Source organism: Melitaea cinxia, chromosome 16 (assembly GCF_905220565.1).
Source record: "Melitaea cinxia chromosome 16, ilMelCinx1.1, whole genome shotgun sequence".
Classification (NCBI taxonomy): domain Eukaryota; kingdom Metazoa; phylum Arthropoda; class Insecta; order Lepidoptera; family Nymphalidae; genus Melitaea; species Melitaea cinxia.
Window position 1 is genome coordinate 12271837 of NC_059409.1, and position 25799 is coordinate 12297635.

The window sequence follows — 25799 nt, forward strand, 5'->3', positions numbered from 1 at the left end:
CCTTTATTTTACCTATGATCCTGTGTGCGGCCGTCGCGTCAGGGAAGAAGACCCTGGTAAAGCCAGCCGTTTCGCCGGCCCGATACCGCTGGTTCCATTCATCAAGCGACTGCGTGCGAATGCTCCGCTTGATGAACGAAACCGGGCAGCTGTCGTAGTCAAACGCGCGTTTGGACTTCAGCGCAGCCTCCTTGGCCAGATGGTCGGCACGCTCATTCCCCTCTAGCCCTGCGTGGGCTTTGATCCAGAACAATTCTATATGTTTGTCCTGGAGCAGGGCCCTTCGCAGGTGTTCCCTCGCCTCTACGGCCAAGGGATGGAGGGCTTTTGGATTCTTGAGTGTGAGCAGTGCCGACAGGGAGTCAGAGTATATCCCGACTGATCCGGCCAAGTTGTCTGCAGCCATCCGCGCCGCCCGGCATATCGCCAAGAGTTCCGCCTGGTATACCGTGCAATAGGACGGCAAAGCAAGCTTGAGGGTTCTAGCTTCGGCGGCGCCAGTCCATACGGACAGGGCTGCCCCCACCTTGCCCTCAATCTTGCTGCCGTCCGTAAAGATGTTAACTTCGTGTTCGCTATTTGCAATGAACTGTTCTCGGTCAACCAGGCACTTGAACTCGAGTTCGACATGACAGGCGGGATGCGGAGACCGCAGAGCCGAGGACATCCGCTCCACCTCCCGATCCCCTATCACCCGCTGGGGCACCCCCCTCCGTGCCTCGTATAAAGTCGCCGCTTCGAGGTCGAGGTATTTCCCCAGTTAGGCTGCTCCTGATTTTGAGCAGGACATTCGCTGCTGTATCCTACCTCAGTAGATACTGAATATGAAACTGGTATGAAATTATGTAGCGAAATTCGATTCTCAACTCAACATGTATGGAAAGAAAAATAAGAATTTTATAGTAGATTTACAAGCAGTATAGATTATTGTCTTAGTTTAATATGTAAAAATTTGTACAGTTTAGAGCTAAGGACTCGAATCCAGCTTTCAATAAATAAATAAAAAAAACCTTTATATATATATTTCAATCAAACGTCATTTTTTTTTTACCGACTTTCCGTTAGTTTGCGCGATATAGTTGTCATATTTGGGTTAAAATGGTCAGTAGATATGTCACAGTTAAATTTGATATTTATTTATTGATGATGTCAGCATTAGGTAAATACAATAGAAACTATCAAATGCAACAATCCGATTCTGTTATATATCTTTTAATTAAAATACAATATGCATTAAATATTATCTATTATATTATATATATGAAATTAAATATTTAATATACCGACACAGTACCATTTCCTTTCCTCAAGAGATGTCTTTTCAGCAATAAGGCCGCCCTTTCTACCTTATCTGTTAAAATCAATCTGATATGTATTATTTCTGTATTGGTGTACAATAAAGTGTATTGTTATGTTGTTATGTTATATTAATCATTGTCTTTGTACATATGTACGTCAATGAATTACGTCTTACACTACAGTTTATACGGAATACACGTTAGAGATACCTGTCATCTTAAATTATAAAGCTAAGATCTAAACGTAGATAACAGTGTACAGGTATGTATTGCGATATAGTTAGCGGTTAGAGTGTTTTATAATATTAAGGCCGAAGCAAGAAATACGTCACAAATCAAATTGGATCTCATTATGGGTAAGGAAAACTTCATTGTAAATTGAATTTCCAAAGAGATAAGGAAATTGAAAACCGAATACCACAAAAGATTATTATGATTATGATATTGAGAAAAAAAAAATTCAATCAAATGTCGAGTGGTGTCTGGTCAAAGACATTTTAAAAAAATACTTGAAAAAAATTGTAAAATTTCTTTCAACTCATTCAAGATGATGGTATCTGTTTTAGATAACTTTCTAAAGCTTTTGGTAAGATGTAAGTATTCAAAACAATACAAATGCTGCTCAAAATGACAATTCCCTGAAGACTTTTTAAATTATTTATTGTTTACCAGATGTCACTAGAGGCTTAACCCTCGTCAGAATATATTTCGCATTTACGAGTTTTCTGGTTTTTTTATAAATAACTAGCTTTTACCCGTGATTTCGCTCGCATTGTTTTTTTTTTTAATAAAAAGTATCCAATTTTACTTAACACCTCCAAGAATATGTGTCAAAAGTTTCACGATAATGGGTTTAGTAGTTTTCGCGTAAAAGCGTAACAACAAAATTACATTCACATTTATAATATTACTAGCTGTGCTTGCGACTTCGACCACCTGGAATTTAAGTCAAAAATAAAAGTAGCTTAAGTTTTATTTCTAAAAAAAAGTAGCCTAAGTTACCTTACATTACATTACCTAGTCCTTATTACATCAGCTATCTGCCAGTGAAAGGCATGTCGAAGTCGGTCTGGCCGTTTTAATATTAAAAACAGACACCCTAATTTTATTTATTTGTAAAGATGTATAAATAAGGCATTTCGGATAAATACTTGGAGTAACTAAGTGTATTAATAAACACTATACGTATCGTAAAGGTGATAATTAATAATTTTTAAATCCATTTTACTCTTACTTTACTCTGTAATAAAGCTTTATAAGTGACTCGAACATTTTTATGAGTCCTTGAAATCCCTGTCCGTCTTGAAATGTCGTGATTCGTATTTTATTATAATCTTGAGTTTTATAGAAAAAAAATATTTTTATTTGATTTATTTTCATTTACTGATATTAAGCAGTCGTTGGTAGAATTCTCCCAGACTCTTTTAATTATCTGCCCGAATAACAACACTGGATTGTGCTTCAAATCATGACATTACTCTTAATAGTTTAAACAATTTTCAGCGCTCAATAAACTTTGTAATTAAAAACAACAATCCTTTATAGTAAAATTTAGGAAAATAACAATTAGATAGATGTAATTCAAACTTTCAAATTAAAAGTACTAGTACTTAAATTCGTTATCCTTATCGTTGTTTGTTTCTAATTAAAACTTTTTCAAATACTTTCCGATTCGAACAAACGGATTTTTTTAAGTGAAACTTTTTTAGGCGCATGAGGGTAAAGTATTTACGGCAACGTTTTGATGAAACGGCAACATTTTTGTCGATGGCGCTGGAACGTAAATCTAAAGCTTTAGATTTGTATAAATATAAACGAGACTTAAAAATTAGTTTGCCAAAGAAGTTTCACTTCTGACATGTGTACTTTGTACGCGCGCATTTTTCTTCACACACAAATTCACTTTAATTTCAAATTTTCTTTTTTTTTCAGATATCGTGAACCATGTATTACTGCGAACTTTGTTTTAAACGAAGTACTGAAGTGAAGCAGTGAAGTGAAGCTGCTGACGGTCAAGTGTTGTATTAAAGTGAAGTGTATAATTCAAAAGTGTAGTGACGTGTTACACTCGATATGATGACATCTTATGAAGACAGTTTTAATGACACTGTTGTGCGGGAATATGGGGAAGGCTTCCCACTTTTAATGCCAAGATGGGGATATGTTGTGTCCGCATTTGTGCTGTTTCTAATCGGATTTTTTGGATTCTTCCTTAATCTGATGGTCATTCTTCTCATGTTCAAAGATCGACAGGTACGTCCTATATAATACTTATGTCATTTATAAATCAAGTTATAAGTACTTATTACATATTTTTGTTTCATTTTAACATCGCAGTGGGAGTATTTTGCTATTTAAATTTGGTCTAATCAACTTCTCTTGAAGCTATTTTCGAACTTTGATATTACAATTTTTACGTATGGTTATACTCGGGCGAGTAGTATTCGGTCTCAATAATAAATGAAAACAATGTCTAGAGTGATTAATAAACTGTATGTTTTGAAATGTTTTAAAACTTTACTGTTTGGATATACTGTCAGGGACTTCAAATAATAATAAAAGCCAGAGATAATATTTTAAATTTATTATAGAGATTATATTTATTATAGAGCGATAATCTATAGGAGTAAATAAAATTGGAGTGTATGTTTGTAATATTGAAATAACCGCTTTTCCCTAAATGAATATGGATGTATGTATACACGTTACATATACCAAAATAAGATTTTTTACAATTTTTGTCTGTCTGTCTGTCTGTCTGTCTGCTTGTTGCGGCTAATCTCTGAAACGGCTGGACCCGTTTGACGGGGCTTTACTGGCAGATAGCTGATGTAATAAGAAGTAACTTAGACTCGGGGAACTAAACAATAACTTTTTTATTAAATTTCACGCGGACGAAGTCGCGGGCACAGCTAGTATTTAATATAGAGAGAGCTTCGTGTTTTGAAGGAAGAAATATCTGATAATATTTGATATATTATAAACTGAAAATTCTATGCTCCAGTTACGATTTTTTAAATATAACATGTATGGTTCTGTATTTTATTAATAACTCAGAATCGACAAACTATTTATCCTGAATCTCATTGTGTGTATCATTTTACTAATGAAGCAGTATTGTGTCTTCATTCTCATTAAAATAACTTGAGTTAGTGATTTAATTTGTAAATCCCTAGATAGTGTTGTTGTCACATTTTAATTAAATTACTGGAAACTTTGAACACAAATAATGAGTAACGAACAACAACAAAACCGAAGTACTATTTGTTTCTAGACTTGATTGTTATATATGTGTATATGTGCTTCGTAGTAAAGCGAGACAAAGATTTTACAGCTGATATCTGTTCGGCGGCAATTGAACGAGTACTTTTTTCCGAAACCCAATAAATATACAACAAGATAGATAATAAGTACTACATGATCATATCTAACACGATTTTACTTACCTTATCGTTCATTGCAAACTGAGGAAAGAGAAATTCGTCCATACGAAGTTATACAGATCGGACTCCTCTTCGCTTCAGATTATCGCAGTCCACTGCTGGACGTAGGCCTCCCCGCGCTCGCGCCAAACTTCCCGGCTCTCCGCAGTGCTCATCCAAACCCCACTGGTGATCTTATGTTTACCAATACACGACCTCCACTCCAGGACATATCTGCTCTAACGGGTTTCAGGCCTGCAACAGATGCGGCCAGCCTACTGCCACTTCAACTTGCTTATACTACAGGCTCCTCTTAATGGGCCGTAATTAGTCGAATAAAATTTCTGGTGAAGAAACTTTGCTAGCCAGATCATATACAAACATTAATGCTCTAACTTGTCTATGTTATGCTGCCTAAAATCAGACAAATCAGATAGACATCGCTTAGCAGATAAGAACATGTGTGTGATTGATTATATTGTTAGACACAAATGGACTTTTCGAGGATCGAGGAGAGAGATTAGTTGGATGTTTAATCTGCCCAATAGTCATGCATAGTAAATTTATATAATATTAAAGAATGAAATATAATAGTTGACGTCTACGCTAAGAGGAATATTATAAAATTTAAGCGGAAAAAGTAGTCATGAATGCATGTATGGATAAACCTCTTAAAACATCACAATCACAATGCCAGGAGTTTTGGAAAAACATGAGTCCTTACATTTTTAAGCCACGAAATTGTAAGTTAATCGTCTAATATACTACTACTAGTAGTATGGACGACCTAGTAGCATTGTGTGATAAAGTATTTTTTATCATATTAACAAAAATTTCAGTTTAATTTCAGGTAGCTGAGATCCAAAACACTAATGAAATTTGTACTCTTAAGGTTAAACAAGTCGCTCGTCTTTCCATACAAACGTATAACAGTAACTACTACAATGTTCGACGTTGACCATTCAAAATTAAGGATAATATCAATTGATCTCGTCATTATCTATGTATGTATGTACTCAAAATCGTAAAAAAAGTGTACATTTAAAAAATACAAGCTTCTAAACTTTCGTATTTCAACACTGATTTTAGCCCAACTTTGGGCGAAAATAAATAGTATACGGAGAAAGAAAACTCTAAAATAAAGCCCATACCGATATAGTTTAGTTATTCAAAAGTGGAAATAAATTTATTTCGAAAAGATACATTTAGTAGTTTTTCTATAATAACTGTTATGCTAAAAGTCTATTCACATTTTTTTACGCGGTCGTTTTAGTTATGAATCTATGTGCCTTTCAACCTACGCGCGGGGAGTGGGAGGGAAGGCAAGCGCCGCGCCATCCGCGCGCGCGGCTTTACATTATTATTAAACAACTAGCTGACCCGGCGAACTTCGTATCGCCTAACAGTCGATTCTTTAATTTTATTATTTTTTTTTTAGAATTTTTCTCTCCGTAAGAACCATCCTCGTACTTCAAGGAATATTTTAAAAAAAGAATTAGCGAAATCGGTCTAACCGTTCTCGAGTTTTGCGCTTAGCAACACATTCAGCGACTCATTTTTATATTATAGATGTCTTGTTCTGCTGCCTGTCTTAGTATTACTTTGAATTCCCATTTTGAGTGAAACATACGTTGCGTTTGAATTTTGACTTTGTCTCGCTAATCGCTATTATTAGTACAGTGAAGGGAAGTGACTTGTATATTGTTTCTCTATAAAACAATCAGTGCATATAAATTCTTTATTTGACCAAATACTGTACAATTTTATAATCCACCAAACTGCGTGACAGATTATCGGCGGAATTAATGCTTGTCAATCATTGATCTATAGTTTTTAACCGACTTCCAAAAAAGGAGGAGGTTCTCAATTCGACTGTATTTTTTTTTAATGTATTTTACATCAGAACTTTTGACCGGGTGGACCGATTTCGACAATTTTTTTTCAATTGAAAGGTGGTGTGTGTCAATTGGTCCCATTTAAATTTATTTGAGATCTAACAACTACTTTTCGAGTTATATCTAATAATGCGTTTTTACTTGATGCTTTTGTCGTCGACCTACGTTGTATTATACCGCATAACTTTCTACTGAATGTACCGATTTTGATAATTCTTTTTTTGTTGGAAAGGGGATATCCTTAGTTTGGTACCATGGTAAGGAAATCAGGATCTGATGATGGGATCCCAGAGAAACCGAGGGAAACTCTCAAAAATTCGCATAACTTTTTACTGGGTGTACCGATTTTGATAATTTTTAATTTAATCGAAAGCTGATGTTTATCATGTGGTCACATATAAATTTTATCGAGATCTGATAACTACTTTTTGAGTAATCTTTGATAACACGTAGTTATTGACTATTTTTTCGTCGATCTACGTTGTATTACTTGTCGATGTAATTGAAGTCGGTTTTTTTTTCGTTTGCGAGCAAACACAATTATTTACATATCAATGTTGTCAATAAGTAAAGTGCCTTTTCTAGTCGTTTACTAAGTTCTTAGTAACCTGCCAGCAACATTTTACACAATAACTAAATAGGTTTAAAAGACTCGCAAATTTTTATGAATTCTGTGAACATAGCCTCGAATGCGAATCTGATATAGGTATACGCTGACAATTGGTGGTCCTTGCTAAACCGTTCACAATATTTTTTTGACAAGAAATAGGCAACAGTCGCGTCGTTGTCGCGTGTCGCGGCAGTAGGTACATCAAAGGTAGACAGACGTATTTACGTAAACATGAATGCTCTTATTCATTGCAGCGGTTGATTGTTCGTGTTAGCGTGAAATTTATAAGTAGTGTGAAAAATATTTTGTGTTTTTTTTATTATTGCGTTCTACAAGGAAATAAACTATTTATTTATTTATTTATTTATTTATTTATTTTTTTTAGGACAACTTACAAAAAATACACTAATACAGATTTTAAAAATAAATGTTTACAATAATTTACTGAGTGTTGTTTTATTTACAAGTTGCCACGGCGTGGTTAAGGACAGTTCCATCTAAGTGGTAATTATTTTATTTATTTTAAATTTATATTTATATAAAAAACAAAAAACCTAAAAACTTCAAATAACTAATTCTTATATAAATTAAAATTTACAAAAAGATAGAAAGAAAAAAAAAATACAATTTATCTATAAATAATAACAACGTTTAAGAGAAGAAATATAGACACTTACATCTAATGAAAAACATACAGAACATGATCGATATTGAAAGACATAGTGATGCATTTAATGTTAAGATAGAGAAGTAAAGCTTGCAATAAGTTTATTTTTAAATTTTGGGAGGCTGTCTGAAAAAATATAACTAGAAAGTAATCTGAAGTTAATTATTCTAAAAACTATATTTATTGGTTATACTATTTACCTAAATGATATCTTTGGGGCACTTGGGAAAAAGACATTTAGGGTTTTATATAAATCATCGCTTTCCCTAATACTACGAAAAAAAAAAACAATTTAATCGAAATTTTGTTTTTATCGTGATTTATAGAAAATAGTTTACCATTGCGGTAAATTCCCTTTCCCTTTAGTTGTACCTAATTTGTAATCCTTGTAGGATCCGCGGCTTCGCACGGGTGCAATGCTGATACTAAATGTACTACAGAATGTCTTTGCTATTGTTTTTATTATTACTTATTTAGGCACGCGCCGCCGGCTGTCCGGCCGTAGTACCGCCGCAACCGTTATGTCCTTGCAAATTAAATTTGTAATATCTTCGAAAATATTCATTTAAATTACATGCTGTAAAGAGCTATATTGATCTATATTAAATGCAAAGTGTATTGAAGATACTTAATGGGACAAGAATTAATGCTGTATTGCTTAAAATTGCTTCGTAAATAAGACATTATTTCTCGTAAAAAGTAAAGGATAAAAAATGGTTTATTGTGGGTTATCCCTAAGAGATACACATATACCATCAAGGACTTTTTTGTAGATCTTTTTAAGATCTACAATACTGTAGTACAATATTTTGATCCATCTCGTAGGGTTCTTCAGCCAGCGCGAGCGTTTGCAATGTAAGCGCAAAAAAATGTGTTTATTAACGACATCACATTAGAAACCTCTAAAATTATCAGTGTTTCTCTACTATATTATGCATGTATTATACATATAAACCATCCTCTTGAATCACCCTATGTAGTAAAAAAAATCGCATCAAAATCCGTTGCGTAGTTTTAAAGATCTAAGTATACATAAGGACAAACAGAGGACGCGAAGCGACTTTGTTGTATACTGTGAAAGTGATAGCTCATATCTCAAAAATATCTTGAAAAGAAATAGGTAAGTAAGTAATCTAAAAAATGAGCCGCGCCGATGCCGAAGCGCGCTTTATACCTACATATAGGTATCTACCTACCGTTGCGCCCCAAATTATTTATTTTATGTTTTTATTTTATTGTCATTGGTGTTCAAAAAATAAAAAAAAAAACATCTAAAGTAAGCAGTCTTGTTATGGGTTACCATGTAGCGATTTAATGCTAATAATGTGACTGGTTGTTTGATGTTTTTTGAGATTGAATTGAGATTATTTCAGTAATGTTATTATTAGGTATTGATTATTTATTTCTCTATGATAATACGTACTAATATATTTGATTTTATTTATTTATATTATGATATCTTTATATAAATAAAAATGAAATGCCAAAATGTATGTACACGCAATTTTTTTTTCAGTTATATACTAATAATAATAAAAAATCCACATATTAACTCCCAGATGGATCCCAGATGGGATTCCCAGACTCGGAACTCACGAGACTCATAGTGGTGGCGGTTTAGCCACCGCGCTACGGAGGTCGTCAATGAGATCGTAAACGCATTTGCTAGCTTGTCACATGCACGCGCGCGATATTTTCTCACTGCTCTTCTCGGAGTCTTTCCTGTTCGCACACTATGTCAGGTGAAATAGCATTCATTTAGGCCTCGCCTACCAACGAGTTCGCGCCGTCGACTTGTTGACCCTTAATGTATTATATTTGTAATTAGGTAACAGGTTAGGTGGATTAAACTATCCTAAACTAGAACGCAGAAAGGTTAGCTAAAAACAAGAGAATATAAAATGAACATAGCAGAAACCTATCAAAATACGCTAAACTTCCCGTGGCATGCATATCTTCATGTTAAAATAAGCATCAGAGAAGAGCCGAAAAATCTGTGGCAAAGCTGATAAAACATGAAAAGTTTTATACGTCTATTAGCCGAATGTAACAAAATCAAAATCAAAAACAGCTTTATTCAAAACATTTTCATAAGTACCAAATAATTAAAATAAAATGAAATGAAAATATTTATTTCGTTAATACGATGATTATACACACTTAAGTCAAAAATAATATCATTTATAAAAAAATAAACATTAATAAAAGAGAGTTAAACTGGCAAAAATATCAATCAATAAAATAAAAAATTACATCTTAACATTACCTTAATTACAAACTTAGGAAGTGTACCTAGTGATATCAGCAACCTTAACTTAGTCGCAATATTTAAATTATACCTCCTATTATATCCTCGACTTTTTTAAATATAAACATAAATAAATATAATTTTATAATGTAATTAAAAATTGAATAAAAAAATGTCTCTAGTGTAGGCCGAGAGAAAAAAAGCTGAGGGAAAACTCTTAGTATTCTTTTAAAGTTTACTGTCGTATCAAAAAAATAAAAACGCAACAGTAGGACCATGAAATGATCAAAGCAAACACAAGACAGCCAAACGTCTAATACAATATTATACTACAAATCATCCGGATGTAGTGTCAGTTTGTTGAACACTAAGCCTCGTAAGTAAGTAAGATTCCTAGAGCGTGAGCGTAAAGCGAACACGTGGGTGTAGATAAAAAATGAGGAGATAAAACATTGTGACTGCTCTAGTCCTAGGAACAGCAATCACTTAAAGATATGTACTACAGAGGTTTGTTATTTAAGTTACTTTTAATCAAAAAAAAAAAAAAATTGCTCTTAAAAACCCACTTTAATTTACGTCGACAAGTATAGGACAATATAAATTATTAGGGATACTTTAAAAACTGCTTCTCAAATACTGTTTAAACTTAAATTGGAGCACACGAAAAGCTTTAGCTTCTGAATAATAAATGAATCATCAAATCGGAACACTCAGTAAAAGGTTATGAGGTAACATACATAAAAAATACAGTCGAGTTGAGAACCTCCTTCTTTTATCAAAGTGACTTAAAAAGCTTTTCTAGTAACATTTATTAAAATATAAGGGCTTAAAGAAGGAAAGCAGTTATAATCATTGTGTTTGCTACGAAACACCGAAACGAAAAAAACTTCAAAATTACATCGATAGTAATACAATGTAAGTAGACGAAAAAAAAAAAATAACAAACGCACTGGTCGTCACTACGATTTTTGAGGGTTTCCTTTGATTTTTCTGGGATTCCATCATCAAATCCTGGTTTCCTTTTCATGGTACCACATTTGGGATATCTCCTTTCCAATAAAAAAGAATTATCAAAATCCTTTCATAAACGACGATGTTATCCCCGTCATACATTATATATATATTTATATATATATATATATATATATATATATATATATATATATATATATATATATATATATATGTATGCGTCTGCGTGTGTGCGCGCGTGTGTGTGTGTGTGTGTGTGAATATATATAAGCCACATTTTTTTTGAAGTCGCTTAAAAAAAATGTGGCTTAAAATCACAGACATTGTGTCGTTTAGTTACATTTTTAACCGACTTTAAAAAAGAGGAAGTTCTAAATTTTAATTTATTCTTATTTTTTATGTAACCTCATATTTGTTTACTGGATGTACCGATTTTGATATGTTTTTTTATTGAAAGCTGTTATTTGATATATGAGCTATTAAATCTGATTGAGATCTGACCAGTGCTTTTTGAGTTATTTCTAATTTAACTGACTGTTTTACCGACCACTTACATTGTATTGCTTATCAATGATATTGAAGTCAGTTTAAAAAAATATTTTAAATAAAATGCGTGGTGACATAATGAAGTAAATTGTGAAAGAAGAAAAAGTCAATTACTCTACGAGATGTTTCTAAAGAACGGAATGTATTTTGCGTTGTTAATAAGGAAAATTAGACTTATAACATTATAATAAGATTTAAAACGTTAATATACCAACAATTAGTTGCTACGTTGTCAAAATATCTTTCTACTGTTAACATTTCTTAAATTATTTTTATATATCCTTATATTCACCAACCCCCCCTGTGAGTGACTATGGGCAACACACATGAGTTCACGCCATTTTTGGCGCGAACTTGTGGAGGCCATGTCCAGCAGTGGACTGCGATAGGCTGAAGTGATGATGATGATGATGATGATGAGTGATATTCTTATAATTATATATTTTATTTATATATTCATTACTTCATTTTACCGTGCTTTCACTTTACATTGCAATAAATATGAAATTCTTCAAGTAATTTTACATGTTTACAACTTCAATGCTTCTTGATAACAAAAAAGATAAAACGTCAGTATGTCCTTAGATAACGCCTGTACATTTCCCGGGTGGAACGCCGGTCCTTAATGGCTCCGGTCGTGTATAGTCTTTTTTTCTTCTTTAAGCGTTCAAAAAAAAATATTTTATTAAGGTACATTAAGAAATATCGTGCTCAAAATTTGGAGCAGCCCGACTGGTTTAGTACCTCAACCTTACAGAAGATACAAGTTAAATATTATTGCTCTCAAGTGGTTCTGTGTCATTATGGTAAATAATGGAGATAAATGGAGGATCGAGTACAGGTTCAGCAACGTGCTGGCAATGCTTCTAGTGTTGCTCTATAAGCTACGGTATACCAATTAATATATATATATATATATTATATATATATATATATAATTCCTACAGCCAATACACAAACTAACAAAGTATCCAACAGTAAACAATTCATAAATTAGCAAATATATATAGAGAAGTTTCTCTAGAGTAGGCTTCATAATAAAGTGACGTCATCAATATGACGTCACTACCTTCGATATAATAATGTTCGTGCTATACGTCGTGATAATTCGTTTTATAATAAAACTATTTTTTACTTATATATATAAACTTTGTCTGAAAGTAAATTTCAAAGTAATTATATTTCGATCGGGTTTTTGCGCGTAAGATTCAACCTCTTATGCTACAAAAAATCATATTTATTTAATTGTGAGTCATTAGAATTTTCTGTGACGAATATGGTGATCAACGAGTCACATCAATACTTCCTATGTCACCTAAATAATTATTATATAACAAAAGTACTTGTATACTCGTATAAATAAATAGCCCACTTTATTTAACCTCCAATGCTTTTGTAGACGCCTTTGTTTATTTGAAATTAATGCTGATTATCTGTAAACAAATGAAACTCAAATTTTATTGTTCCTTCAAACTCGTCGAGGATATATTTAAACTCGAACAATGAATGCTATTATTATTCTTAAATGAATCAGCAAAATTGTGAAAATAACAAACTAGAATGATTTCTGTAACGTGTAAGACAAAAATTTTGTACTACTAAAGTTACTGTGTCCTACTGAAACAGAAGTTCGTTTCTTTGTCTACGAGTAAGTATCCAAAACAATGAAAATTAAATAAATGTTGACTCCACTCTGCTGTCTGGTGTACGTGTGATTGCACGCCGGCGATTGCGGTTTCGATTCCCACTCGGAATGAATCTTTGTACTAATATAATAGAAATATTGGTTTTATTTTGGGTGTCTGTCCTCGGAGAGCATATTAAGCTCAGTCGGCCCTGGTTGTTATTTTAAACACCTGATAGCAATCGTTACTCATTATCTATACTAATATTATCAAGAGGTAAAGTTTCTATCCTCGCAAACACTGACCCGATCATGAACATTCTTTCACTAACAGAAAGCTACACTATTCGGGAGTGATATAGGCTATATTTTATTTTAATAGTATATATAAATCAAGTCGGATAAATGCGAGCGAAATGAAATCTTTACTGTATATTTGCATCACAAAAATAATAATTAACGCCCAACGAACTGGGCACGGGTCGGCTAGTAGATAATATATCTGTCAACCCGCAGTGGAACAGCGTGGTAGATTAAGTTCTGATCCTTCTCCTACACGGAGAAAGAGTCCTATGGTCAGAAGTGGGATGTTACAAGCTGAATACAAAAAAAAGAAAGGACTATATTTCCTTAAATTTATTTTGTGCTAGTCGACGAATGCCAGTATTAATTATATGGTAGTTCTCGATTTTCTGAGTTTTGTTAATCTTTTAGACTTGGCGTACAGTTTCATTCTGTTTGATATTTAACGTCGCTGCTCGAATCGTAAATCAAAGGATCATGTATTATAGCATATAAATTTCTGAATAAAAACATTTATTAACATAGAGAAAAAATATAAAACACTAAAAACACTGCTTTATGTACGAGCATATTGCTTACTATTTTTCAAATATCCGTAGTAGTTAAAAGAGAAATTGATAAAGTTTTCTCTACTGCTGAAAACTATTGTTTATCGATTGACTTATTTGTATCTATTTAATTTATTCAACTTTATTCAATTGTTGTTACCGAATATAATAAAAACATGTATTTTTGTAGATAAATTATAAGTATTATATATTTAAATATTTTTTGATATTTTTTTGGTATTCTGCTAATTTTTGGTTATTGAACGTAGATTGTTTAGTTCTGAAGCAGCAAAAGTAAGTTTTTTTTTTTATCAATAATAATGTTGTATTGAGTCGTATCAATATCACATTAAACGGCGACACACCAATATATTAAAGTGTTTCTATATGACCGTTTCATTTCATTTCAAAATGTGTTTATTTCAACATCCGAAAACTACGCTATTTGTTATTTATTCAGTATAATTGAGAAATAGCCATATTTTACTGATTGTAAATAATAATTCAGTAAGTTACCCGTTAGTGCTTAATTTCGAATTAAACATTAACACAAACCGCTACGTAAACAATAACGAACGGACCACTCCGAACATTGTTAAAAGTCCATGTCCCTTGCCACAAAATGATAAGTTTTAATTATTCTAAATACAAAATGGAAGATTAACGGCAGCGTAATATGAACTCAGTGACATTAACTTAATTTGAATTCATAGGGCGTTTCTCAAAGAATTAATTTGTATTGAAGATCGTTTGGTTTTTATTATAAATGTCTTATTTTCTTTTTGTTTTTGATTCGAGAAGTGAAGTTCTAACACATTTATTTAAATAACTAGCTGTGCTCGCGACTTCGTCCGCGTGGAATAATGACTTAACAGGTTCAACGTGATTCTTTAAATTGGCATAACTTTTTTTTTATTCACCACATCCCTTTTACAAACTTTATCTAAATCGGATAAGCCGTTTCTAAAATTAGCGTGCACAAACGCACAGACAAACAGACAAAAACTTCTGACAATCATTGTTTTGGCTGCTATTTGCGTTGATAAAGGTGACGATAATATTTTTTCTCATATATCTTAAATGTACAGACTGCAACCCGTAACATTTTTATTGACTAGCCCGTTGGCGCAGTTTGTAGTGACCCTGCTTTCTGCTCCGAGGGTTGTGGGTTCGATTCCCACCCCGAGTCTGGGTGTAATATAAATATTTATTTATATATGTATTATTTATAAGTATGTTTATCGAAAAAAAAATATGTAGCTATATACCAGTCGGCCAACCCGCCTGCCCAGCGTGGTGACTATGGGCAAAACACATGAGTTCACGTTATTTTTGGCGTAAACTTGTGGAGGCCTATGTCCAGCAGTGGACTGTATAGGCTGTAATGATGATGATGACCAGTCGGCTGTTACCTATAACACAAGCATTAAGTTACTTTACTTACTTTAGGAACAGACCACCGTGTGTGTATTGTGTAAATATTTATTTATTATTATTTATTATTATATACTAGCTGTTGCCCGCGACTTCGTCCGCGTCAATTTCTGTTATTATCTAATATCAATTAAGAAGTTTTTAAAATAATATATTTTAAAATACTTCTGCGTATATGATATTTTTAGTTTTATTTTCTTGTAGCAGAAGAACATACTGATTTTCTCCGCAACCCGATCTATATAAATTTCGATATTAGATAAAAAAAATTGGCAAATAATTGGCATTAATGGATTAATTTTCGACCAAATTTGATTACCATAAAAAGGTTATAGTGAGTACGACTTAAAATATAGATATACCTACGCGGACATTTTTTTAGATCATTTAAAGAGGAATAATTCTTTCATACATATTTTATACTTATTTTGGGTAACTTGAACCAATCACGCAGCGCACGCAACGAAAACCTTCAAATATGAATAATTTTCCGCATTTTTGCAACATTTTCCACGAACTCTTCGGTCCTATTGGTCGAGTCTAAAGGCTATATAATAACATCACGATTCAACACAAAAATAATTTTTCAATTTCAACCAGTAAGTTCCTGACATTAGCGCGTTCAAACAAACAAACAAACTCTTCAGCTTTATAATATTAGTTGAGATTACTTGTGATGAATAATGTATTTATTTAGATAAGGATTAATATCATGTTTATAAAAAATACCTTCGCAAATAATGCAATGTTTTATAACAAATTTGGCAAGTAAAAAAAAGGTTATAGCGAGCCAACCTTTAAAGATAGACATATGCTGTTGCAGACTTTTTTTTAGAACTTTTAAAGGGGAACAATTCTGTCATACATGATTTTTGCGAAATTTTAACTGTTTCCGCAGCGCACGCAGCGGAAGCTCTCAAAAAGAAAAAGAACCCCCGATTTTGAAACATTCTTCATTTGTGCTCCGCTCCTATTGGTCTAAGTAAGCGTGATGATATATAGCCTATAACCTTCCTCGATAAATGGGCTATCTAAAACTAAAAGAATTTTTCAAATCGGACCAGCAGTTTATGAGATTAGCGCGTTCAAACAAACAAATAAACAAACAAACAAACTCTTCAGCTTTATAATATTAGTATAGATTTTGATAAATTTTATGGAAATATTTAATACTGAATATAATACGTTATTATTATCTTAAAAAGTAAAAAAAATGTATCCCGTCTTATTTTAATGGGTTGCAGCTTATTTATCTTTTTTTATGAATAATTTAATTATCATAAGACCATTTCTGTTTTCACAAGATATGGAATTTCCAGAACATTCCACCCTCTTTTGTTATGCAATTACAAGAAGAAAACTTGACAGTCAATGAACTTTTTTAATTTTCTCTCTTCGAAAGAACTATATTTGCCTTACGATGGAACAATAAAAAAGCAACCAAATTGCTTTTGCTATTCCCAAGTAATGTACCAAATAACGCTTTTAATTTACATTATTACGTATCTGAGGACATAACATACCTCCTTATTTCATTATAACAATTTTTTGGATTTAAGTGTTATGTATCTATTAGGTCGATAAATATTTATCAAAATTTCGTTATGTATAGGATTATATTAATACACACCTTAAACTTATACAAAAAAAATGAAGAAATTTAATAATAGAATATAACTTTTTATTTCGTGTTTTATTTCATGACTAGCTGGGTCCGCGACTTCGTCCGCGTGGAATTAAAAAAATGTTCAGTTCGCAGTTCTAAAAAAAAAAACTAATATAATAGTAGCCTAATTTACTCTTTATTACATCAGCTATCTGCCAGTAAAGGTGCCGTCAAAATCGGCCCAGTCATTTCCGAGATTAGCTGGAACAAACAGACAGACAGACAAAAATTGTAAGAAATGTTATTTTGGTATATGTACAGTGTATACATCCATATGAATTTAGTATAAAGCGGTTATTTTAATATTACAACTTTAATTTTATATATTAGTATAGATAATTAAATAATTATTATATATGACGTTATATGTAGACTATATATCTTAATATATATAAATCTCGTGTCACAATGTTTGTCCTCAATGGACTCCTAAACTACTTAACCGATTTTAATCAAATTTGAACACCGTGTGCAGTTTGATCCAACTTAAAAGATAGGCTATATTTTATTTTGATATATTATGTTATTATTCAGAAAAGAATAAGGTGATACGAAGTTCGCCAGGTCAGCTAGTAAATACACTAAAGCTAAGAACTTAATTAAAGTACATTTGATCTATTCATTTTACTTTTAAATTACCCGAAATTTTATCAAGAAAGTTTGAATAAAAATATTTCTATTCAATTATTATATGAATATGTTCTTTAAATGAGTATATTCAACTGAACAGAATACCCTAAATTAAGAAAAGGTATTTCTGCAATTTTAACATCATCAACAACTGTCTGTAGCGTTGATTGCAGTACACATACGTGGGCCACGTGTTTTAATCTAAAACGACTATCTGCTATTGTTGCAAATGATTCCGATGGAACTCTTTATCTACAATAATAAATTGTCATTTTTTCTAGTAATACAAGAACTAATTATGACATGTATATTATGTATAGCGTGAAAAGTTTCTTTGTTTGAAGTTCAAGAGATCGATATGAAATAATCGTTTCTGACAAATACAAATTTTATCTACAATAATTAATTTTCATTTTTTCTAGTAACACAAGAACTAATTATGACATGTACATTGTGTATAGCGTGAAAAGTTTCTTTGTTTGAAATTCAAAAGATCGATATGAAATAATCGTTTCTGACAGATACAAATAATGCGATTTTGATGATGGGATTGGAACTTGATAAGTAAACTAAACTTGAGTCAATCGGCAGGGAAACTAAAAAAAAACTTTTTTATTAAAATACTGTTTATAAAACACTTTACGACGTAAAACTTATGTTAAGTAGTTGTAGTAAATGTTATAGTAGGACTAGCCGTGCTCGCAACTTCGTCCGCTTGGCACAGTGACATTACATGTTCAACGTGATTCTCTAAATTGGCATAACTTTTTTATTTATGAACCGATTGACACGAAACAAACATTAAATGTTAAGCTAGACTTGACGCAATATTAGTAAAAACCACATCTAAATCAAATGAGTTGTTTCTGTGATTAGCGTGTACAAACGCACAGACAAACAGACAAAAATTCTGACAATCATTATTTTGGGTGCTATTTGCGTTGATAAAGGTCCCAATAGTATTTTTGCTTATATATCTTAAATGTACACCAGTTACATTTTTATTATATGTATGATGTTGATGATTATTTGATTTTTGTCACGTAGATCTTCTGATGTGAGTCAGATGACATCGAAAAAAATGTAAAAAGCATTGATTATGATAATTTAAAACGAGCGCCATTACCATTATTACCGAAATGCTTATATTTTTATAATAGTTTAATGTTCATACGGGGATTAACGCGAACAAAATTTTTTAAGGTAAAATATATTACCTTGAGGCCTGACGTTTCGGCCAGGTTACACCAGCCGTGGTCGCAGGCAGACTGATCCAGCGATGTCACGACTCCGCTGTCAGGGTAGATGTTTCTTCATCCACCCTCAACTCGTGATTATTGTTAGTTGTACCGCGACACACAACACTTATTATGTCCCTATTCTGTAAGTCAACCGGAAGGTTAGCAACATAGTGGGCACACCGAAGGATGTTTTGCCGTTACAAACACCAGGTGTCTATAGGATAAACTGCAGCTGCGGCAGTTCTTACATAGGCCAGACTAAGCGGACGATAGCTGAAAGGGTCAAAGAACATATCGCCGCTGTAAAAAACCGACAAACGAATAAATCAGCGATAGCCGAACATATATTACAACCGGGCATTAATCACTGGATCGAATTCCATCGCACGGAAATCCTCTCCACAGATCGCCACTTTTACTCAAGACTAGTGCGAGAAGCAATTGAAATTAAGAAACACAAAACATTCAATCGCGAAGACGGTTTCAAACTATCCCCGACATGGAACCCAGTGATTAAAATTACACAACCTCGTTTTAGTTCGCAGTCGGTTAGATATCAGAATAGGCACCTTCCGGTTGACTTACAGAATAGGGACATAATAAGTGTTGTGTGTCGCGGTACAACTAACAATAATCACGAGTTGAGGGTGGATGAAGAAACATCTACCCTGACAGCGGAGTCGTGACATCGCTGGATCAGTCTGCCTGCGACCACGGCTGGTGTAACCTGGCCGAAACGTCAGGCCTCAAGGTAATATATTTTACCTTAAAAAATTTTGTTCGCGTTAATCCCCGTATGAACATTAAACTATAATAATGCAACGCGAAAGTTTAAAAGTTGTTATATTTTTATAAACAGAAAAAAGTACATAGGAACTGTTTGTTATTAATTATGTATATGATTATTTTACACCGACGAGTACGGATGGCAAAAATCTTTGCAAAATTTTTCCGTTGTTACATTTCTTATTCTATTATCAAAATGTGACATTGGTAAAGCTATAACGTATATAATGTGAATTAAATCTTTCCTTTTCCATCCCTATTCCATATTAAAATATATATCGACATCAAACAACAAAAATACAACGTAATGTTAAGTGGGTGACGAACTATTGCTTTCAGCTGTAACTTCACTTACTAGGCCAGCTCTGTTCTCTAATAATATTAAGTATCAAATAAATAAGATTTAAATTCAAGTTAGTCTTAGCAAAATTTCAAGCTTACGAAAGCCTTCCATCACGTGGACCTGTTTGAGTCAGGCTCATTGTTAAACCCACGTGATTCTATATTTACATCCGTCTGGTATATTTTTAGTCAGTGTAAATAGTATAAACGTAGAAATTTGTCAGGATATATGAAAAGAGGGATTTCTGTAGCACACTAAAAGTAATGAAAAGTTTTTTTTTTTTTATATTTAAATTTAACATCCATAGGTTCTAAAATGTCCCATGCTTTTTTATACATTATGCATAAAAATTATGCTTATCCGACAGGTGACTTATTACTTAAAACTACAGATCGACGATCCTATTCCTGCCTAGTAAAGCTAGGGCGCGATCTCACACTGATGGTATTCTTCTAATTATATTGGATATATAGCGGCAGTGACGTAATATCACGTATCGTATATCGTCACACGATTGTATAATATGACGTTTGTAAAACTAAAATATTACTAGGAAACTTTTTTTTAATTATATAAGTAATTTTATACTGTCGAAAAAAAAAAAATTAAGACACATGTTTTTTATTTCACTTAATAGTTTGAATTATTATTATTATTATTTTGTTTGATTTATTTTATTTTACGGTATTTGTTATTTTCTAAAATACTAAATTTCCTAAATACTTTTATGTACTTAATTAAAAACCAATCAACAAAATTAAAAAATAAATCAAGAACTAGAAAATATATATAAAATTCAACATTTTTTTTTCCTAATTGTGTTGCTTCTATACTATCCGAAAGAACTTCGTTCCTACCTGGTGTCTCATGACACCACATAATTTTCTTCTCAATATTTTTTTTAATGAGCAGTTTGCAACATGCGTAAGTATATATTCCTAGTAGTAAGTATGAAAAAGTATATAGTAGTATAAAGAAGATAAATGATAAATAAATAAATGTCACAAAAATAAATTCATACATTTACATTCTTCCCATAACGTAGCTATCATCGCACCGGCTATCATGGCCCACACTCATGAATGTTTCCATAGTAGTCGTATTAAATTGTTAATGTCCACTGTTAGAAAAAGTAAATCAACATACTTATCTCGGCATCGTTATTGATAACAGATTTAGCTGGAAGCCTCACATAGACCTCGTCTGCTCTAAATTAAGATCTCTACTTAGTAGATCGTGTATATTGAAACATAAGCTTCCATATAATATTACTGTGTCTAGCCCTGGCTCAATCTATTATTAGTTATGGACTAAGTAGCTACGGTAGGACCTATAAAACATATTTAAATAATATTTATGCTTTACAGTTACGCTTATTAAAAACCATTATCACAAAATTTAAATTTAAAAGTATCTTGAATGAAAGTGATATTTTTAAATATTGTAATGTCATGGATGTATTTATAATAATAATAATAATCTTTATTTCTTCAAACGTTAGTACATAATATTAACACATATTACATCAGTTATATTTAGTCACAAGAAGAACAGTATGTCTCTGGTCCCCACACTAGGATTCCCTGTGTCGTGGGGTCCAGTCCCTTCCATTAGCTTAATACGATTCCGTTAGTTTAAACAAAAACAATGCATTTAAAGTTTATAATTTAAAAAATAAAATAAAAAAATTAAAGTTTATTTGATTAGAACATACAAGAACTAAGGCAACAAATGGTGAGTGTGTGTGTGTGTGTGTGTGTGTGTGTGCGTGTGCGTGTGGGCGTGTGTGTGTGTCTGTGTGTGGGCGTGTGTGTGTGTGGGCGTGTGTGTGTGTGTGCGTGTGCGTGTGTGTGTGTGTGTGTGTGTGTGTGTGTGTGTGTGTGTGTGTAAGTACGTGTGTACATCAATGTCATTGTATATAATAATAAATAATATATTTATACACTGTTTTTTATACCCCAACGTCTAAAGTAGTAGTGTTGATGATTGGTGATGTATGCCTGTCTGCAAGTGAGCGTGAGTGAGTGCGCGTGCGTGTGCTTGCGTGCGTGCGCGTGAGTACTACATCAGTATGTCGCCTCTGCAAGCCCTACGATTAACGTCTTGGGATCGAGTTAACTCACTGAACAGAGGGGACAAGACAAGATTCATTAACATAGATTATATATACATATATATATATATATATATAATAGGTTTGCGTGCACATGATATTAAATATCTCTGTTCAATAAGGTCTCGGTATGGTCATAGCTTTTTGGTAGTAGCCATTTTTGAATGGTGGTTTTGAGATTGGACGATGTCAGGTTTAATATAGTGTTATTATGCTTAAAGAACTTATTGTATAGAAAGGGTCCCATAAAAGTAAAAGATTGACGAGCAAAAGACGAACGAGCTCTCGGTAGGTCCCATTTAAGAGTTCTGCCTGAGGCTCGGGCTATAGTCTTCGCAACTTTATGAAAGCGGACAAGCACCGATGATATGTAAATCTGTCTCACGCGGAGAATGTTACATTCCAAGAACAAAGCGTTTGTGGAATAGCGCCATGGTTTGTTAAAGGCTGTTTTTAAAATGGCTCGCTTAGCGCGTTCTAGAGGGAGAAGATATGTCTTTTTGGATGCTCCCCAGGCAATGACACAATAATTTAAGATAGATTTACATAGACTGAAATACACGGCTCGAATTAAGCTTGGATCTGCTATGAACTTAATCCTTCTAAATATATGTACTAGCTTCCTTATGCGTTTCGTTACTGCATCAATATGTAATTTCCACGACAGATGTTCGTCTATCAGTATACCCAAGTATTTTATAGACGAAACTTGTTGGATAGAGGGGCATTGACACTGCAATGAATTTGGGTGTTTTACACATTCAGATGAGTGGAGCCTAAGGTTCAAAACTTTATTAGGGGCAGTTCTCTTAGATATACTTAAAGATATGAGTTTTGTTTTGCTTGCATTGAGACTCAATAAGTTATTCCTCAACCAGCTGGCTACAGTACTCAATCCCCCCTCAGCCACATCACGGATCTCCGCCCATGTCTTAGCGTGAAAAATTATAGCAGTATCATCTGCGAAAGTAAAAATCCTAGCCTGTGGCAATTCCAGTGAGCAGAGCTCATTAATGTAAATTAAGAAGAGAGTAGGACCCAAAAAACGTTGGTGAAACGTTTTACGTTGGTGAAATTCAATATCCTACATGAAATTAACGATTCTTCTTTATTAATCGAAAAATGTAGACCCAATACCCTAAGAAATATTCAAAACTTAAAAATTTTTTTATATCGAATGCTAGAAATTAATACGGAGCTAGAATTTTAAAAACCATTATACCTGCATTTGTTAATGAACTTTCGAAAACCTACAAAAGTTACACCTGGACAAACGCAAATGGAGAAGATCACTAAAAGAACATTTATTGAAATCTTTAAGCGTTTAATAGTCACTAAATATTGGTAATTACCTTAGTTTAGATTTAGTTGCTATAATATAGTACGGTACGGTATAGATATTATATGATAATATGGTATGCGACGCAGTGGCTTATCCGGATAAGCTCTTGTGAGTTTTTGAGGCAGACTTATGTATAAGTGTTAAGTATGTGTTTTTTGTATTTTTGAACAAAAATAAAAAATGTATACAACATACACACACGTCATCTGTTTCTAAAGTAAGCAACTTACTGTAATATATATATTACACCTTAGACTCTGTGTGGGAATCGAACCCACGACCCCCGGAGCAGAAAGCAGGGTCACGACAAACTGCGCCAACGGCCTGCACAATGCCAAAAGAAGATAGTGGAAAACTTTGATTACGTTTTTTTATTAATTATATTAAGAGATCTGTTTTACGGGTAAAGCCAAGGGATCGTAAGATATAACCAATATAAAATAAATTATTTTAAATGAATTCAGTACACCATTTTAGGGCGTTTCGAATGCTTTCGAATATATTTACTGAAAAGGGAAACCCTTTTGTGATCACAGTAATGTGTTTGTCTATTCTCATGTCATGCTCAATTTCCTTTAAACCCTCTCGACCGATTCAATTGTAGTTTCATGTAATAGAACAGTTGTTAAAAGAATGTGTAACGAATTTAGGATTTTTCTTAAATTTTAACGATATTTGTTGACATATTATATTGATAACGATAATATTGATAACGATGTTTGTTGTTTTTATTTTTACACTAGTAGTACTACATAGAATGTAATCAATAATTCCTCTGTAATTTATCAATGTCGTCGTCTTAAACTTTCTGAAATTTCCATAATTTAAATCTGAAAACTAAACAATTCTTAGACTAAACCAATTGTTTCTGGGATTTAAAAAACACCATTCTACTACGCTTGCCATTTATGTACTTTTATTTGTTTGTAACAGTGGCACATTATTTTTATAATTTAATGATTTTTTAACCTTTTTATACAATTTTGATTTATATGTGTATTTTTGTGTTTGTGACTGCAATTTTCTAATTTGTTTCAACTACTTGTGGCTTCATTTATAAAATATTAAAACATGGGTTTTAACACGATTTTTAGCTTTTAAATTCCGAAACTATCAGTTCTTTTTATATATTTGCGAAGCCATTGTCTTCTGTGAGTTCGAAGTACTTCCCTAGTCGGGCTGCTCCAGATTTGAGCAGGATATTTCCTGTTGTGTAACCTCAGTTAAATAAAAATGGAAAGTCCTATCTATTTTTTTATACTCTCAAACCCTTACAAAAGAAAACTTGTTAAAATTAACCTGCGTTAACCTTAAATGGCGAATTAGTCAAATAAAAAACTTATTTGGTTTACAATATTAAACATTCAGGGTGCCCTGAGGCAGACTATTAAGTGAGGGATTTCTTGTCTCTTTTGTTGTCTAGACATTTTCTTTTATATTCTTCCAAACCTTTTTTTCATGTTTAAATTATGTATATATTAATCGTGGTTAAAATATTACGAGTTATCAAAGAACACGTACTATCTATACAAATAAATGGAAAGCCGGTTTTTTGTCGGTTATACTGACCTACTGAATAGATCGGAATAATACTTATACCATAAGACGCGCCGTGTTTCGGAGAAGGTTTTAATGTATAATATGTTGGTGATAACAAGGTTCCACAACCACCTTGGAACTTTTTCCTTTTTGGGCCGATTTTGTGGAACCTGCTCCTGGATCCACTACTTCAGGAGTTGGAGGCCGAAGGCGAGTACGCGCAGGCGTTCGCCGACGATGTGGTGTTGGTGTTCGAGGGTGAAACGGCCCTCGAGATCGAACGTCGGGCCAATGCCGTCCTCGAACGTGTGAGGGCGTGGGGAGCATCTAATAAACTTCGGTTTGCGCCTCACAAGACAAACGCTATGGTTGTGACGCGCAAACTGAAGTATGACACCCCGCGTCTTCACATGGGCGGGGTCGACATTGTCCTGGCGAGCGAGATCAAGCTGCTGAGGGTCGTCATAGACAACAAACTCACCTTCAACGCCCACGTCGCGAACGTCTGCAGGCGCGCGCTCGCCTTTTACCACCAGCTGGCCCGTGCGGCTAAGGCCAGCTGGGGTCTCCAT

At 33.2% G+C, this 25799-nt stretch overlaps 1 protein-coding gene across 1 annotated transcript in view; it reads left to right on the top strand.

The window, feature by feature from the left end:
- Window positions 1-3374: 3374 nt before the first annotated feature.
- Window positions 3375-25799, top strand: part of LOC123661038 (parapinopsin-like) — a 46292-nt gene continuing 23867 nt past the window's right edge. Inside the window, exon 1 of the mRNA XM_045596050.1 lies at window positions 3375-3551. Within this exon, the coding sequence (XP_045452006.1) occupies window positions 3375-3551 (177 nt within the window). The remainder of the gene's footprint in view (window positions 3552-25799) is intronic.